The following is a 20,052-nucleotide window of genomic DNA, read 5'->3' as shown; positions in this document are numbered from 1 at the left end:
AACAATGTTGTATATATGACTTACAAATGAAAATCTTGTATTTTCTCTATGATCATGAATTTTACATACTTTTTACATGTATTTGTAAAGCAGATTCTATCAACAACTAGATAAGGTAAATTCTTTGTACTGACTAGCTTTTATCAAGTGCCTATCATATGCCTGCCATAAGAGTAGGTAGTTTTAAAATGTAATTTCTAATCATCATGACAATCTTATAAGTTAGGAACCATTATCCTTACCTTAGAGAAGATCAGAATGGTTCTATAACTTGTCTAAGTTCACACAGCTAGTAAACAGCAGAGCTGAGCTGTGAATCCTGGTTATTGTATAATTCCAAAATTAATTTCTTTTTCCATTACTCAGTGACACAATAGAATGCAGTGACATAAACCCAGACTAATAATGCAAGGATGATGAGGCATTAAAAAAAAAAAGAAGAAGAAGACTAATAAAGAAAAATGGGTAAGCAATATAGCAATACAACATGTTAGCTTGATGATTTGAGTTTGTCATCAAAGTCGATTGCCATCTAAAGAGTACAGAGATGAAGTCAACAACTTAAAAATCCTACCTGCTAGATTACCTTTCTCAGCTTCAATTTCTGAGATAGGTACCTGAAACACACAGGACTCTAAATTAATGCTTTCCAGTGGATTTTACATCAACGTTAATATTCTTTTTTTTCTAAGGAAGAAAATGCAGTGCCTTTAACATCATTGCAATGTATGCTGTGTCTAAAACAGTTCACTGAATAATAATAATTAGGCAACAGAAAGCTCCATAACAACCCACTTTCTCTTTTCAAAATCCATAGAGCTTATTGTGTGAGGCCTATCTTGTCACCTGGCTAATGAGATGCTGATGTACCTTGAATGAGCTGGCAGCCAGCCCATCCTTAGAGTTCTTTAACGTGATGAAGAAAAAACAGGGAGAAGGGTAAAGTGACAGCAGGGAATAATGTTTTCAACAACAACAACAAAAAGGGATGTTTTCCCCAGTCTTAGCGTTTTCTCACGCTCTCAAGGTTCAGGTTCCCAGTGCCTTGACCGCTACATCACTGCCTGCTGACGTCTTCACCACCCCTTTAAAGAGTAAGACAGCTGCTTGTACAGAAAGTCTTTCCTGGGGAATCCATTATAAAAATTTTTATAGTTTTTGTTCTATTCATTCAAATGCATTCACTCAATTATCCACCCGCTCATGCACTCATTTCTATGTGTTCATTCAACAAAAGTTAAAAATAAATAGATATCTACTAGAGATAGATCTCTATTGGGCATTTAAAATACATAGTCTGATTTAGTAATCCAAGAATCCTGTGAGGTAGTTATTATCACCCATATTTTACAGATGAAGAAACAGAGATTCAGAGAAGGCAATAAATGCCCAAATTTACACAGCTGGTAAATGACACAGCCAACTCAAATATACGTGACTCAATAGTTCTTGCTTTCTTTAATCCAGTTTGTTGACTTCTTCAACATATTCTCTAAGAGAGAGTGCTGAGGCTATTCAGGTAAATTAGGTCCTTGAAGACCTCACAAAGTATATAAAGGAAACAAAGTATAATGAAGCAAAAATTCATCAGATATATAAATAGCAGGTAAACATCAGATGTATCAATATACTGAAAAAGTGAGTAACTTCAGGAGGATGGTGAAAAGGAAAGTTCAGGAAGGATCCAAAGTAACAATACATAAGCCTAGTCCTAAAAGAAGTAGAAGGACTTAGGGGATAGGTGGGGGGCAAAATAAGACATGAAGGAGGTCATACCCTGCAGAGGAAGATCATATACAAAAGGATGGAAATGAGAAAGCAGAAAGTTAGTCTGGGAACCTGAATGATGAGCAGTTTGGTGCAGACATGGAGTGCTGTGGTGGGGAGGGCAGTGGAGAAATTAGGTTACAACAACATGCAGAAGCCAGATCACGAAGGACTTTGTTTTCATGTTAAGTTGTTTAGGTTTTGTCCTATAGTTGATAGTGAACCTAGTAAGAATTTTATGGAGAGGTTGTTATCATGAAATTTCTATTTTATAAACATAACTCTAAGTATATTTTATTTCATTTATTTATTTTTGTTTCAAACTTTTATTTAAATTCTAGTTAGTGGGCGCCTGGGTGACTCAGTCGTTAAGCGTCTGCCTTCGGCTCAGGTCATGATCCCAGGGTCCTGGGATCGAGCCCCACACAGGGCTCCCTGCTCCGCGGGAAGCCTGCTTCTCCCTCTCCCGCTCCCCCTGCTTGTGTTCCCTCTCTCGCTGTCTCTCTCTCTGTGTCAAATAAATAAATAAATAAAATCTTAAAAAAAAATTATAGTTAACATACAGTATAATATTGGTTTCAGAAGTAGAATTTAGTGATTCATCACTTACATATAACACCCATTGCTCATCACAAGTGCCCTCCTTAACACATATCACCATTACTCTGGTAGAGTTTGGGCTGGAGGAGGTTGAGACAGACAGAAAATAGAATCCAGTTAGAAGACTAAGGTAATAATTCTGGCAAAGATGATAAAAATTTACAATAAGACAATGACAGTGGAAACCCAGAGGTGGGCGGGGAGTGTGGGGGGAAACAGAAGGATTTAAGAGACATTTAGGAGGCAGAATTGAAAAGTTCCAGTGATAAACCTTTTCACTTCAACTCAAGGTTGACTTGAAGGTTTTGATTTGTGCATTTGGGTAAACGTGGTTAGGTGCATTGGAAGAAAAAGACGTAAGCAAGATATGGAACACTGAACTTTATATGCTTGTAGGATAAATAGATTGATATGTTCAGAAAGTCAGGCGAATATTGGCCTAGAATTCAGTAGAAAGATTTGAGCTGAAGATGGGAATACAGATGATGTCAGATCTGGGGAAATGGATGTAGATGCCCAGCATGATATGTACTGTAAGGAAAGAACCAAGGACTGAGACCCCAGTAAATAACAACACTAAGGCACAAGCAGAGGAAGAGGAATTAGTACTAAAAAAGTACAATCAGAGAGGTAGGAGGAAGATAAAAGGGAGACTATGTCATCATAAAGTCAATGGGAAAGGGGGGGTGGTTAAAAGAAAAGATAAAGGGAGTGCCAAAATATTCTGCTTCATTTTAGAATTACTCGTTTAGATGTCCAATATCCCACTAGAGCTTAGACTTCTTTTTATGAACATATAACAGGGATATATACATATATATAATATACATAAATTTTTTAAAAAGATTTTATTTATTTGACAGAGAGAGAACACAAGCAGGGGGAGTGGAAGGCAGAGGAAGAGGGAGAAGCAGGCTCCCCACTGAGCAGGGAGCCTGATGCGGGGCTCAATCCCAGGACTCTGGGCTCATGACCTAAGCTGAAGGCAGACGCTTAACTGACTGAGCCACTCAGGTGCCCCAATATACATAAATTTTTAAAAGACATATATACCCATACATATCTATCTATCTATCTATCTATCTATCTATCTATCTATCTATCTACATATATCTTTAAAAAATTTACTGAAAGATAAGGAAAGTAGAAAAAGTGAAGTCATCAAAAGGAAACAATCAAGAGATGTTAGAACTAAAAGAGCAGTGCTTGTCCTGGTTTATTCATATTTCAATGTTTTAGAAGAAAAGGTTAGTCAACTACCAAAGTGGCACTGCTTAATAGATACACAAAATTGATCCCTAGCAATTATCGAGATTATGCTATAAAATGTCAAATAGAAATAGAGCAATGAGAAGTAAGCTTACTAACAGCACAAATCATAACGTGAAACATGAAATAATAAAAAAAATGAGAAAGAGTAAAGTAATATTTAAGAGAAGAGAAAATATTAGTGATGAAATAAGATACAGAAGGGCCCCAGTACTTTCGTTTATGCTTAGTTTCTCTGTATTGAAAATTCTCTTTTTAGACTTGTCCTTGGCTACTTATTCTTCCAAGTGTTTGTTTAAATGCCACTTCTTTAGGGAGGCCTCTCTTAAACCCCTAACCAGGCTATATCCCACTACTATCCTGTCTCATTTACCCTGTACTTTTTTCCTTAACATTTACACAATTTATAATTCTCTATTCATTTGAATGATTATTTGCTTACTGTTTTTTTTTTTCCCATTGAGGTACATAAAGATTAAATAACTTGCCAAAATCATACAACCCTTAAGTAGCAAAACCAGGATTTGAATGTAGTTCTGTCTTACTTGAAAGCCTATATTCTTCCTGCTCTACCACACTGCCATGAGGAAGATAAAATATGGACAAAATACTATGATAGTTTTTTTTTTTTAAGATTTTATTTTACTATTTATTTGAGAGAGAGAGAGAGAGAGTGAGAGAGAGAGAGAGAGAGCCCAAGAGGGGGTAGGGTCAGAGGGAGAAGCAGACTCCCCGCTGAGCAGGGAGCCCGATGTGGGACTCGATCCTGGGACTCTGGGATCATGATCCAAGCTGAAGGCAGCCGCTTAACCAACTGAGCCACCCAGGTGTCCCAAAATACTACAATAGTTTAAATCAAAGACTATACCCTACTCAGGAGATCAGGGAAGCAATCATGAAAAATTACCCACTCCTAGCATTTATGCCGGGCCTTAAGAGTGGAAATGTCTCCAACCAGTGATGTTTTGTTTTGCTTATTTCTTGTTGATGTTGTTTTTCCAGGTAGAGGATACAGCACGATCAAAGACATAAACAAGGAAAGTAAAAGTCATGTTTGGGGAGAAAAGGAGAGAACAATTAGGTAAGAATATAGGAGGATGATGAAAGAGAAGGGTGAAAACAATGGCTCAGGCCAGAGAATGGACCCAAATACATCAAACTTAGGAACCTGGGATCAAATGCATCAGCAATGGAGAGCCAATGGAAGTTTTTGAACAAGTAAATTACATGATTAGTAAAATTGTGATGTCTTAGGGGATGGGTTGGATGTTAAGGAATGGAACAAAGCCCACTCAAAATTAACTTAAGATAAAAAAAAATAAAGGAAATGTAGGGATCACAAATAGCCAACTATAAGAAATACCATTAGACTTTAAGGAAATTGGAAAGCTATCAGACAAGCACTCATTCCACACCTGTGTGTGTGTGTGCATTTGTGTGCATTCGTGTGTGTGTTTGTGTGTGTGTGTGAACATCTCCTCCATTTTCTGGACATCTGTTCTTTCTGCAAATTTATTTCCTTCACTCTGCTCTTGGTTCCCAGTTCTCTTAACTATGACTTTCACCTTGCTCTGGATTGACAGAAAGGCAAATCTGGTCTCAATTCTACATTCCTAATACCATATAATTATAGTTTCTGGGTTTTGTGGCTCACATTTTTGAGAGAAGTATCTATTTTATATGACTTAATCAGCTGCTTCTGGGGTGACCTCGTATAAACATAGCTTCCTAGATCCAACCTCTTTCTTTATCAGGTATCAGGAATTGGTAGGGTTCTGGGCAATTCTAAGGGAAGAGAGTGAGGGCTGGGCAGACACTCCTAAATATATGTAACAAATGGATTTAAGGGGAGAGAGTGAAAGCAGGTAAACCTCTACTGTAATAGTCTAAACAAGAAATAAAACAGTGGTGGTGGTAGATGTGGAAAAAAGAACTGAATCAAAAGCCACAATCAGGGTAGAATTTAATAACTGATCAGTGGAAAACTGTGGGGGTGGGGGGAGGGTGTCAGGAAACGATTCAAAGCTATCTCTGAAGTTTCCATGCCAGAGACTAGGAAAATGCCTGTCATAATTTCATAAAACATTAGCGACTGGATGGTTTAATATACCTTCCTTTTAAAAGAAAATAAAACTGGGACCAGAGAGAAAAAGTGACTTGTCTTGAGTAACAATTAGTAGCAGAGTAGGAATTAAGATTTAGGGAGACTGGACTTGGCTGGGAGTGGTGATAAAAATCTGGACCTTGGGGAGGGTAGAGGAAATGGTGCTGCAAGATTTCCAAGAAAATAGGCAAGACGGTATTCCATGGGAAGAGTTAAAGATGCAAAGTGAAAGATACCTGTGTTAGTAAAGATAAAAAAGTAATATAATTGGGCACTGCATGATAAGAGATAAAGTGGAAGCTGGTCAGGACTAGAGCTAGTCATACTCAGGTAAGTATAGAATGTGTAAGAAATCAAGTTAGCTGGGAACCAAGAATAGTGAAAAGGAGTCTTATTAGTCACCAGTGGTGGTGTGAGTCAGAAGCCAGATTTGCATGGTCAGCCAGCAAACCGGAAGCAATTGAATGGTATCTAGGTATTACCATATGGACAACAAACCCAGGAAGTTAAGATGGTTTTGTGGAAAAAATTATGAATTTGCCACATTACACGTTTTGAGATTGGGGTGTTGGCAAGAAATTCAGGGAGATGCCCTGCAGACCACTGGAAATGTGGGAGTAGACCTTTGAAATGTGGTCTGAGCCAGGGCCATGTCTGTCTGTCTGTCTGTCTATTTATCAGATGACCTGCTAAAATTGACATTCTAGAGAGAAGACGTTTCAGTGTAAGCCTTATATTTGGTGGGGTGGGTGGGGGACAGGGTAGGAAGAGAGAATCTCAAAATAAGAGCATTAGCCTTGGACAGTAGAGTGGTTTGATTACCACTGGAGATTTGGGGAAACCATAAATTTTATCATGTTCTGGTAGCATATTAGAAGAATTGTTATACAATAGTCATACAACAACTTTTTCAACAAAACATTACTGAAAAAGACACGAATTACATGGCTCATTTTGTTTACATAGGTAGATGCATTATTTTAAAGGGAAAAAAAACCTCCCCACTAGTCATAGCCAATTTCAAGAAAGCTCCTTCTTTAAAGCATTATTTAAATAATTACCATCCTGAGGAAAAATCTATTACATGATCGGAACTGTACTAAGTAGTTCTTTAAGCTTTGGTTACTGAGCTATTACCATGTAAATCCAATGGCAGCCATTTTAAATGGAACGAGTGTAAAACTCTGCCAAACAAGGAAAAGCTAAAAATAACTATGGCACAAATTAAATCCTTTATTTTAGGGAGCTTGACTCCCAGGCAAAGAGAAAGAAAGATGGACTGATGAGAAAAGAGGGAGAAAGAGAAACAATTGGCAAAAGAAGCAAAAACTAAAGCACACAGTAGAAGATTATATAAGTAGAAGCCATGAGAAAGTAAAAACAAGAAAGAAAAGATCTGAGTAAGCAGAAACTAGTAATCCTAGAAAAAAAGTTAGTCATAGAAGCTAGACATAGAGAATAGCCAAACCGAAATAATGATAATTTACTAGAACAGAGAAACAAAGATGTTTCCTGTTGAGGCTGCAACATGATAGTTTAGTTGCAAAATTGTGTAGTATCCTGAACAACCATTTGAGTTATCTTCCAGTCTTTCAGAACCCTCACTGTGCAGCTCAGATAACTGTCTTTCTTATTAACATGAATAGCTTTATAATAATTCCTTCTTATTATCACATATAGCTTATAATAACCCTTTATTACTTAAGTCTGCCTAAATGTGTCTTTGATTTCTACAACCTCAATAGCCTAACTTACTTTTCGCATAGCAGATAGATGATCAGGTGGAAAAGAGGAAGGAAAAAAGGAAGAAGCAAGCATTAAACCACAACAAATAAACAAAGTAAGCAGGGTTCCTAAAGGGGATGGGTGTGTATGTAAAACCCACTGAAGATATGTTCACACCTTATACATTTATGCATATACGTGTTTGTGTGTGTGTGTGTATAAAATCAGCAGGTGAAATAAATAGGAAGAACTGGAGATAACAGAACAAATGAGCACAAATATGAAATAACTACATGTATTTACTATATTTAAAATAAATTAAGATTTAAAATAATTGATAGAGATTATAATGAAAGAATAAGAACAACAGTATTTTTTAAAAGTAGAACTTGTAGGAACAACTAGTTCCTACTTTAAAAATTCAACAAATAGGTTAAACAGCAGATTAGCTATCTTTTTAAGAGAGCCTTAGTGAACCAGGGAAGGATTTTACCTAGATTGTAACACAGAGAGACAAAGACACAGAAAATATGAGAGACATGGTGAGTAATAACTGCTGCCCAGGAGTCAAGAAAGTAGGGGAAATAAATATGGAAAGATATAATGTCTGATATTTCCAGAAATGGAGAAATATTAAAGAAGTTCATTCTGTTTCATTAATGACCAATAAAAACAAAATCACAACCAAGCACATCACAATTAAACATCAATGACAGGAAAATTTTTAAAGGTAGCCAGAGAAAGAAAAAGACCAACCATAAAATAATGACAATTAGACTTTCCATCAACTATACTAAATGTCAAGAGACAATAAAATATTACCTTCAGAGTACTGAGTGGAAATAATCACAAACCTGTTGACTCTATACTCAACTAATTATCATTCAAAAGTGAGGGCAAAATAAAGATATTTTTAGACAAGCTATGATAATGTATCACTCATAGATCTTCACTGAAAATATCAAAATATATACTTGGGTAAGAAGAAAACTGATCCCAGAAAGGAGTGGGAAGCGTATGCTAAGAAAAAAAAAAAAAAAAGTAAACACTTGATATATCCAAATAAACACTAACTATGAAGACTACTATCTAAATAGGGAAAATCACTTTTTTTTAATTCTTAGAAGATGAAAACTTTGTCTTAATCATTTATGCAACTTCATTAGTACCTACCAGGAAATGGACTCACAATAAATACTTGATGATTAAATGAATATGTAATGTATACATGAAATGCGTCTCATCTCAATGTTAGGTCAAAGTACCTGCTTTGCTAATGAGGAAACTGAAAATACAGAAGACTGGCCCAGTATTGTATGACATATTGAACGTGATTTACCCTTTAGAGAACAGGAAAGACATTACAATGTCAAGAAAATAATGACAGTTTCTCTTATTATTATAGGTCTGAGTCTACCTAACAATAAAAAGTGCCTATTGCTGAAGACATTAGTTGGTTGTAAGACTTTGTTTATTAGCTCTCTCTGGTCTCATCCACTTTCTAAACATCACAAGAACTACAAAGAAATGGACATTGATTTATTCATTCAAGAAATAGTAACTAAATATCTATTATAAGCCAAATGCTGTATCAGGTCTTGAGGATATAACAATGAAAAAGATATATCTAAGCTTTACTCTCAAAGAGTTAGTCCAGCTGATAAAGCCATTAAATGAATAATTATGCATTATGAGAATATAGGAAGTCAGCAAGTATTTCCTATTGCTTACTGTGTGCTATCTGCAAACATAAGGGGAGAATATATGTTCTCTGATTTATAATATGGTAGAAGAGATTCCAAGTAATTAAAAATATGTGAAGCAATATATAGTCCCATAAAGAATAAATGGGTAAAATAAATTACAATGTTTGGGAAATGGCAAAACTGCTATATCCTTGGCAAAAATAAAAAGATGGGGAAAGACACAAAAAAGTTACATATATAAAAGATATGAAAAATTAATATAGACTCATTTTATTTTTAAATTCCTAGGAATATCTTTTCCAGATAGTCCAAAATTTCTCAACTTTGGCACAAAGCAAAAGATATAAGAGAAAAGAATTTGGAAGTATTTTCGTTAGTTTTCAGTTATGATTAAAGCTTGGACATCAAAACTACTCTTTCATTCACTATTCCCCCCTCTTAGCCCTAGAAATATATAATCTTTATCAACCTATTAACATTTGGGGTTCTCTTTGACATTCTTTTGGGATGATTTAAACACTTAAACTTTGAAAATGAAAGCAGATGCTTGTCTTCAAAAAAATGTTCCCAACATACAAATATAATGGCTAATGTCTGAAACCTCCTTTTAGGAAAAGCACTGCACATCATGGATCCTCTTAGTACTTTAATGGTGAAGTAAAGACATGTTATTATACTTCCCATGTAGACGAGATCTGATACATGTCAATCTCAAAATCAAGATGGTAGCACAATTAATATAGAAGACTGCCTGATCTTAATTCTTAAATTGAAAGCTCTTGTAAATATGTAGCACCAGATTCTTAAGACTTCTGAATAAGTAGTTCAGGAACAAATAATCTTTCTTCTTCTTTTTTAATCAATAAAGAGAAGGATAAGATGGCCAGGCTATTTATACACATCTTTACAAAATTAATACCAATGTGAAAACTGCTATGTGCAGAACATACAATGCCAGCAGATCACTTTAATTTTCACTTGTACAAGTACACAAAATATAAAATAATAAGAAATGGAGCAATGAAGTATTTCCCTTCTCTTGTTCCATAGAAGCAGTCTGAAATTCAGCCATAATCAGTAACACTTAGAGAATGTGATTATGCCGAACTATTTTCTAAAAACCTGACCCAACTCAAGGTCACAATTAGGACAGTGGATACCAACCAAGATAATGGGAAGGAATTCCAGGGATTTAGAATTCTACTGGGTCCTGGGATTGGACCCTGAATTTGCCTGTCTTCTACTCCCCTCAGCCCTCTGAAATCCTACCTGCTTCTTCATTTATTTATTCATTTGTTATTTCACTTTTGCAGTTAATGAGTATCTACTGGGTGCAAGGGACTCTTCTATAAATAGCAATCACTTCTCCTAAAAGACTCAACTCAAAGGTCTCCTTTCTGTAACTTCTACCTAACCCCTCTCCCCAATAACTCAAACCCTCTCGCCACATTGAAAAGGCATGGGTTCTCATGCCTTTTTGTTCATTACTCTATTACATACAGCATTTATCACAGGGTGACAGAGTGAGCTGCTTTTATGACTGTATCCCATATGAGTATGTGAGATCCTGGAAGACTGAGCTGTCAGCATTCTCCAGCAACAGTTCATACTGTACCTTAATCATAAGAAAATGATCTAGGGTAGTGTCCTAAGTAAGAGCACAGGGTCTAGAGTAAGATTACTAGCTTCTAATTCCAGCTCCACTTGACAAGAGACAAATTACTTAGATTCTTTGTGCTTCAGTTTACTCATGTGTAAATAGGGATAAAAACAGTACCCACCTTATGGATTATTGGTGAGGACTGAGTTAATACATAAAAATAATTTAGGATAGTGTCTCATATTTGCTCAGTAAGTGTTAGCTAGCATTTATTGTTGTCATCATCATCATCATCATCATCATTAAATTAGGCCTGGGCCACAGTTACTTGGGATTAGAGCAATCCTGGCTCCCCACTTGTTACTTCAAACAGAGAATTGCCAGATTTTTTTAGAAGGAAAAGATTTTCAGGTTTCCTTCTTTCTTTCTTTCTTTCTTTTTCTTTCTTTCTTTTTCACATTTCATTCTCTTCTGAGTTGGGCTTCTTGTACAGAATGTCTCTTGGAAAGATTACTTATTAAAATAAGAAATAAGTTTACTTATGAAATGTCATTTGATAATTTAGTTGGCATGAAGTTACCATACTAATGTACACAGTGTATAACAGATTGAACTCAAGAGATTTAAATGACAGAATAAGTGCATTATCATAGGCGGTGACAATGAGAACTATGACTCACTGGCAAGCCATCCAAATTTGACTGTAGGTTTGACCACACCATTTTCCACCAGAGTGACAATCGAACTCTCTGACATCTTCATTTATTTCTTAATCATGGCAATGCAGTATCCAGAGTGCTTTTTGGGGAAGATGGAGGAAGCAACACATAGGTTATTAAAACAATAAAGGAATGGCAAACTAATCTGATTAACTTCATCAGGAAACAGTTCTGCTAAAATTTGATGGCAATGACTGTTTCTTAACGAATGCTGCACTTTATTTATTTTGTACTTTGAATGTTTCTCTCCAGATTAACAAAACTTCGCTGGAAAAAAGATGATTTCGGATACAAGCTGAGGTGTAAGCTATTATTGCTTACTGTGGAGAGATATACCTTATACGTACTGACGCAGCAAAAGATTCTTCTTCTTTTTTTCTAAAAGTCACATAATCCCTAAGGGAAGAACATCTTGGACTGAAGCAATCAGCTTATCACAGATCACACTGTTTGGCTGTGGATAGGTATTTGCTGGTATAAGACCACAGTCATGGTTCTGACTAGTGTACCTGTTTGCTCCCTGGATCACCCCAGGTCTGGATAGAGAGAAAAAGAAAATGCTTACGGTTGTATTTGCACTTTAAAATTCACAGAGAACTTTCTTATATACTATTTCATTTATTGGTCATAGCAAGAATTAGTTATTCTTTTTCTCCAGATGAGGAAATAAGGATCAGAGAGGATAAGTAACTAACTCAAGTTCACAGAGCAAATAAATAGCAGAACCAGACAAAGAACTTGAGAATTTTTGATCCATGTCCTGGAGAGTCTCAATGTATTCCTCAGGCTGTTTTAATTTATACTGAATACTTTGATTCTTGGGTCTCCCCCCTCTTCAGTGTGAAGGGCAGAGTACAATTGATTCTCAGTAATACCTAACAACTTATACTTTTTTTTCCCCTGGATTTTCATTTTCCTTTGGCTGGGAATGTACACATCTTTTTATTGATTTATTTGTTCAACAAGCATTCATTAGCTCTGGCCATGTACCCAGTTCATGAGTCAGAATAAAGGTTACATAAAAGTTTCAGTCAGGGAATAATAAGTCTATATATTTAATCAACAAGAACCAAACATATCTAAGAAGCTTATCCCCCTCCTTGTTCACATTCAAAAATTGATATTGTAAGCCTTCTGCCACTTCTTGATTATCGATGCATTGATTATCTATTTTTGTGAATTTGAATCTAAATCTCAATGATCTGAAAAGTGATCAGCATACTTTGATTCTGGCATGAACTTGAAAACTGTGAGTGAATTTCTTTTTTTTTTTTTTTTTTTAAAGATTTTATTTATTTGACAGAGAGAGAGATAGCGAGAGCAGGAACACAAGCAGGGAGAGTGGGAGAGGGAGAAGCAGGCTTCCTGCTGAGCAGGGAGCCCGATGTGGGACTCGATCCCGGGACCCCGGGATCATGACCTGAGCCGAAGGCAGACGCTTAACGACCGGGCACCCAAGCGCCCAGTGAATTTCAGTATTAATTTAAGCAAAACATAGTAGGGTTATGAACAAAGTAACAAATGATCATTTTCATAAATACTATTCATTTCCATTTCAAGATGAGAAAGATAAGGCCTAGAACTGTTCAAGTTTACATAGAAAGCAAGCTGCAGAACCAGGACTTGAAGTAAAATCTCTTCATTAAACTAAATTTAATTTAATAATTAAATTTCCCTTGATGGATCCAGAGAATGGAAAGAGCAATGGAATATGGAATAAAATATGGACAGCCTTTTGACAAAATATTCAGAGGCATGTCTAGAACCAATGACTACATTTTTAAGACTACATAATTCAAATATACATTCTGTAAAATCTAGATCACAGACATTTTTCTTTTTTTTTTACAAAATTAAGTACATAAATCTTCTTTTTCCTGGAGAGCTTGAGAGATTTTTATATGTATCGTTTCCCATTAAAAATTCTTAATTAATAAAAATATTTTATTAGTTTTCTTTTTTTTTCACAGCATCTCTAAAGAATAAGGGAGGAAAAATATCATTTCAGCCTGAAGATGAATAAACGAAAGTACTGGGAAGGCAATGTGCTTTTCCTAATTTACTTGAGTACTTTAGTGTTAGTGTTATTAGAGCATAATGGTATGGAGGGAATCACCGTTTATGACCTCCAAGACTGAACACCAATTGTTTAGTTCCACTGATGTTATTTCACTGAATACCAACTTTATAAAACCAGAACCTTCCTGATCTATTTATTTTATACATTAACTTTGAAAAGTATTTACCAAATGCCTTCCAAAGGCCAAAACTATGCTAAGCACTGGGGGTACAGTGATGAGTAAGAGAGTCATGACAGAGCCCTCACAGTGCTTATCATCTAGAGCAGGACCATCCAATAAAAATATAATACAATACACATATATTACTTAAAATTTTCTATAGCCACCTTAAAAAAGTAAAAAGAAACAGGTATAGTTAATTTTAATATTGTATGTAACCCAATAATTTCTAAAATATGACCATTTCAACACAGGATGAACATACACATTTTCGAGATACACTAAATTCTTTTTTCAAGTTAAGGTGTGTATTTTACATATATGATCTTCCAATTAGGAGCAGCCACATTTCAAGAGTTCCATAGACGCATGTGGCTACTGGCAACTGTACTAGACAGTATAGGTCTAGGAGAGAAGTTAAATAGGAAGCAGGCAATACAACAGTGGAAGTGCTGTGACAGGGAAATGCAGTGCTGCAGGAGCATGGAGGAGAGCATCTCAACCAATCTGTGTAGAGCTAGAAAAAACCTCCTGGAGGAAGTGACACCTCACTTACGCTCAAAAGGATGAGCCGGCACTAGCGGTAGGAAAGGATAGGGGTTGGGCACTTTAGTGTTAATGTTAATAATACACAAGGCCTGTAAGTGAGAGCGACTATGGTGTGCTGGAAAGACGAGACTGTAAGAACTTTAGTATGGTTAGGACAGAAATTATTGTGGAGAGCAAGAAAGATGAAAATGAAAAGACAGGTAAGAGCTGGTCCATGAAAAGCTTTGCAAACCATGTAAAAGAATTTGGATTTTATTCTAAGGAATTCATGCTTTCTAAAGACTTTAGGTCTCTATTTATAGAACTAGAAATTTCAGACTGAAATGTGCTCCTCATCACAGAAATACAAGGGGAGTAAAATAGATGGAGATGACAAGGCTAAAGCAAGATGACCATTTATTAGAGGTGAGGAAGAGTTTGGTTCTACATTAAATTAGTCCCCCAGGTCATTTTCAGGTCTTAGATTTCATAAATCTAACTTTTTAGTTATAACTGTATTAGAACATAAACTAGGCTTAACAAAATGTGATTTGTTATTTATGAATTATTTTTGGAGAGAACACTAACATGTGTTAGATATTAATATTAAAATTTCTGGCTAGTAGTTCTAAATAGTGTGTATGAATAGTGAAGTCCCACGGGTTGTTTTTGGAATGATAAATTACTAATTTGGTAATTTACAAAGTAATTCATGGTAGTTGTAAGTGTCCTGTTCCAAACCGCAGCCTCAAACCTGTCTTTTGGTGCTTACATGATATTGGAAGAGTACTGGAACTGTAGTTACTTGTACTAGCAAAAGGCACTAGGCTTTAGGTTTTACAAATTACAACTTAATCACTTGAATTATTATGTAATTCCACTAAGTATATTGTGATTACAAGTGTCATGGTCTTCCTTGTCCTAATGGATTATTAGCTTTTTGAAAGTAAAGGAAGTGATTTATATTTCCATCAATATATGGGCTTTACTATGTGGCATATTTCCCAGAGTGCTTGATAATTTTGGACATACTTAGTATGATTTTATTAGAACCAGAAAAGATGTCTGAATATAGCCATAGCATGTTATAGCCTGCCAAAATACATGTTTGTTAAATAAAGATATTGCTTAGGAACTGTACCAGGTTGAATAGTGTCCCCCAAAGTTTGTGTTTACCAGGAACCTGTGAACATAACTTTATTTGGAAATAGGGTCTTTGCAGATATCATTCAAGTTGAGGACATACTCTATTAGGTTGGGCCCTAAATCCAATACAACTGATGTCCTTATAATAAAAGGAAAATTTGGACACAAAAACATGTACAGGGAGAATCCCACATGATAGTGGAGACAGAGACTTAGTGATACATATACAAGCCAAGGAACACCGAGGATTGCTTGCAACCGCCAGACACTAGGAATGGTCAAGGAGGCATTCTCCCCTAGAGCCCTGCTGGTAACTTGACTTTGGCCTTCTAGCCTCCAGAACTGTGACAGAATAAATTTCTGTTATTTTAAGCCACCAAATGCGTGGTACTTTGTTACTGCAGCACTAGAAAACTAATACAGGAACCTTACTGGGCCCTCCATTGCTTTCCATATTTCCTCTATGAGTAGCTCTCTTAAGAGACTTCTATTTAAGAGACTTGACAAATTAATCCCTTTCTCTGTTCAAGTGTCTCAAGGTAGTATTTTACTCTGAGCATTCCTATACAGTTCTGCTCCCACCGAAAGAGCTATACCCTTATAGCCCAGAGCACTTACTTTTGCCATTAATTAATTTAATCAAATATTACATAAACTGGTGAAATATGAATGCAAAATGAAAGACATCTGCTGTTCTCATGAAAACTAACATAGACACTTTGGAGACTCTCAATAAAGGTAAGTCATGTAAAAAATGCAATCAAATTAGATGTACATGAGGTAATTATGAAAGATTGAAAAATTATAAAAATCTAGAAAATATGTTCAGATTGCTCTGTAAGTACCTTTAAACTCTAACTTTACTTTAATAAAAATAAAATCAGAGCTGTAGAAGATACACCATGGTTGTGGTTTATGTAAGAATGGACTTTGCAGAACTGCAATTAGGACCCGAGCATCTCCATATATATAAATATGTATAGGTTCTATAATTCTCCACATGTACCAACTTTTTCTATTACCCACACAATCATAACTTCAGACTATGATAAATAAGGGGATTTCCACTATAAGTAGAAGAACCATGTTTACTATACTATGTTTTTATTCAGCCACTTACCAGTCAGTAAACTTTGTGAATAGAGGCTCTGATCTGCTCCCCCCTTCCACTGTTAGTCCTCAGTATAATGCCTGGTATATAGAATCCTCTCCCAAAATGGTTTTTGAATAAAAGAGCACAAAATGCAAACCCATTTTTTTTCTGTTTTTCCCTTTTCCACAGAATTATATCATCAGTAGATTTGTATTATTATGGGTTGATTTGAGCCATAAAAAAGGACTCATTATGGGGAACTCAATCTTTTAATGGCATTTATTTAATTCTACACATATATGAATATTCTCATTTTTATGATATCATTTCTCATAGCCCTAATATGTTTTTCACATCATAATCTTTCTGAAAATACTTAAACTGTTCCTATTCTACGTCTTGATATAATTTCTGTGTAATGCCACAGTGTTATTACCCCAAGTTTGCAGATTAAGACCCTGAGACAAAAAAGTTAACTCAGTATCTTAAAGGCAAATTCCCAGTTATGCCTCAAATTCATGAGCTTCCAAATTCTAGATTAGTACGGACTTTGCCATTAACTAGGCTGTCTACCTTGGAGGAAACCACTGACCCTCCCTGAGGCTCAGTTTCTTCAGTTATCAGATGAGGTTTTTTGACTGGATGATCTTTAGGATGCCCTTAGCCCTGATCCTCATTTTCAGCACTAGAAAATTCTGGATTTTCTCATGTAAAAAATATGGGAGACAGAGAACAACATATACAGCTAAAGAATGACAGAAAGGGTAAGGTAAGGTAGTAATGGTTAGTGAGTATAGAGTGGAAAGAAAGGGATACAAGACAGAGGGCAAATTAATGCAGTGTGCTAATACAAACTCTTTTTGGGAAAAAATACCATGGAATATTTTATGATCATATAACCTATAAGAATTTTGCTCTTACTTGACTACAGGAATCTCAGTGGTAAGTTGGAAAGGCCTTGAGGTGTGTATAAAGCTTAAAAAATTTAAAGACTTGGCTAACTCTATATTTTATTATCCTAAGTAAAATAGAGTTTTATTAAATTATGTCATAAAACAATTGCTATATGATCTCTAAATCTTCATCTGAATGAATTTATAATCAAGTTTTATTCCTTAAACTATACATAATATTAAGATAGAGGCAACTAATATTAGGTTCTTTTTATAAGCTACACAATTATTCATTTTCACTACTTCTTTAGCTACTTAAGTAACTTAACAGGAGCCACTGAAAAGAAATCCTAATACATTTGGTAAATAAAAATGATGTAGGGTTTCAGATGGCCCAACAAGATGAAGAATTTAACACTGGAATTCTGTTAAATAACTGCAGGAGTTGTATTTTTGCCTTGGAAAACTTTCATCACGGAACACAGCTGTGAAACAACTTTGGCTTCAAACAGAAAGGCTATAATAAAGCGCCTCCTAGCTAGACTTAAGTTCAAGAGGTTTATGGTGGCAAACAGCACAAAAGATGAAATATTTCAATAAGCCCCTCAGGCTGATTTAGTTAGCATTCACAAAGTGGAATAACCTATACATCACATACCCTTTGTTAGCTGGTTGTTTAGAATAGATGCATGAGTCACTGGATTTTATTTTAGCAGTTGGGCAATGCAATTCTCCTTTTGCCCAAAATATTAAAATGCAGAAATGTGAAACTAAGAGAGGTAATGTCAGATCTTATACAGAATGCTTATCAACCACTGTGATGGATCAAGAAATTCTTCCGCTCTTGTCATTCCACATTTCACCTTGGTAGGCACAAATGATAAATTACCTCTATAAAAAAAAAAAAAATCTATTGTTCAACTAATCAGCAACTATAGTGTATTTTCTTAAATTGTGTGGGGGAGAGGTGTTGGAGGGGAGAAGCTTGCAAAACCAAAAGAAAGCTGGTATGGAGAGAAGGATACACAAGATTCTATCCTGCATGATTTTAAGTACAAATGAATCCCTCTGGGAGTTTGGGGGATTTATATATATATATATATATATATATATATTTTTTTTTTTTTTTTCTCTCTCAGACACTGTTCAGAATTAATGAGGGTACCTGCAACGATGCTGGCAAGCTGCTGGGTTCTGGAGATGGGGTAAAGGCTGCGTGCCTGAACGATTGCTGAAGCGATTTTCTTGGCATGCTTCTCCTCCCCGTATGTTCTCAGGATGGATGCAAGTGCCTGTTGATCTAAAGCGTTCACAACATCAGCTGCGGTGGGCATGTCAGGGTACCTACGCACAAGAAGAGCCAATTAGTTTGCTGACGTCAGTTTTCATTGACAAGAGGTGAAATTTCAGAGTACTGAAGTCAGGCATACACACAGAGTCTAAGAGAACGTCTGAGGTTTTTTAAAGTCAGAGACTGAAATCTTAAACAAATGAAATAGATTTTCCATTTCAAATACCCATCATAAGAGCAATAGTGGATTGTGTGTGACATTCATCAAGGTCAAGGGCAGCAGGAAATTAAAATATTTTATTAACCTTTAATTCACAAAGAAGTTATTATTACTAATGCAGATTTCCCCTAAACTAAAATAATGGAAAATGTTTGGATTTAGCTTGTTCAAAATTTAAATTACTGCTTGATTTTGTTTTTCACTATAAGAAGATACAAGATACGGACAGATATTTAAAGGCGCCTATATCTCAGGAACTTAATTCTGAGATTATAAAGTAACTGAGTACTTATATGGGAGCACAAATTGAACTTAGAAAGTCTATACAAGAAGATACTCCCAGTCTGTTTCCCTCACAAAAAACTGAACAACCTTAATGGTAATAATGTATGTTATTTCCAATGTTTAATGATATTGGTTTATAAACCCATGACTAAAGTCACCATGGGGTAAAACTTAGTAATCAAGAAACAGTACTAAACAAGCCTGAGATGGTAATTTCAGGTGCAGGAGACAAAGAAAAAACAACCTCTAGCCAAATAGAATAGATCACAGTAGTAGCAAATAGCATTCACTCTGTCAGACCATTCATTCCAGTTTACCTTCCTTTAGGGAAATGTGTGAAGGAATTCTAAGTGATGAACCAACTGAGACCTTACTTATTAGTAAGATAGCTTTGTTAACAGTACAGTTACTACTCCTGTAGTTAATGTGTTGGACTGATTGTCAGTATCACACTGTGAGGACTTTAAGTAATAAGGATATGGTAGCTTTAAGACCTAAAGACTATACCACAGTGGGGCTGTGAAGAAACACCTGAATCCCTTCTTAAAAATATTATACTGCACCTTGTTAACATGCCTAGTGCCTCCAGGAGAAAATTTTGTTGTTGTGTTTGGCTTTTGCCCTATTTTGCCATGACCTCTCCCTCCCTCTCTCTGTCTTACTTTGTGTGTGTGTGTGTGTATGTGTGTATGTGTGTGTGTGTGTCTGTGTGTGTGTGTGTATGAAAGAGAGACACAGAGAGAGAGAATAAAACCTTGTTTTCCAGATCTGACTCATTTTTTTTTGGCTACCATGGTACCCCCAGACTAATGAACATCCTATAAGGTAGCCCTGTTTCCATCTCAATAGCCTTTGTTCCTTCAATA

The 20,052-nt window shown here is 35.7% G+C and overlaps 1 protein-coding gene across 6 annotated transcripts in view; it reads right to left on the bottom strand.

Moving 5' to 3' along the window:
- The window catches only part of METTL15 (methyltransferase like 15), a 219,929-nt gene that overhangs the window by 48,526 nt on the left and 151,351 nt on the right, over positions 1-20,052 (bottom strand). For 4 of the 6 annotated variants that reach the window (XM_032413855.1, XM_032413857.1, XM_032413853.1 and 1 more), the window contains exon 5: positions 18,556-18,734. In XM_032413855.1, the coding sequence (XP_032269746.1) occupies positions 18,556-18,734 (179 nt within the window). Of the gene's footprint in view, positions 1-574; positions 618-11,451; positions 11,570-18,555; positions 18,735-20,052 lie in introns of those variants that run through there. The other 2 variants (XR_004300638.1, XM_032413856.1) reach the window with 2 other exon arrangements.

The sequence above is a fragment of the Phoca vitulina genome, unplaced genomic scaffold, assembly GCF_004348235.1.
Source record: "Phoca vitulina isolate PV1807 unplaced genomic scaffold, GSC_HSeal_1.0 scaffold16, whole genome shotgun sequence".
NCBI classification, from domain to species: Eukaryota; Metazoa; Chordata; class Mammalia; order Carnivora; family Phocidae; genus Phoca; species Phoca vitulina.
Note: the sequence above shows the minus strand (reverse complement) of the source record. Positions and strands in the feature narration are given on the sequence as shown.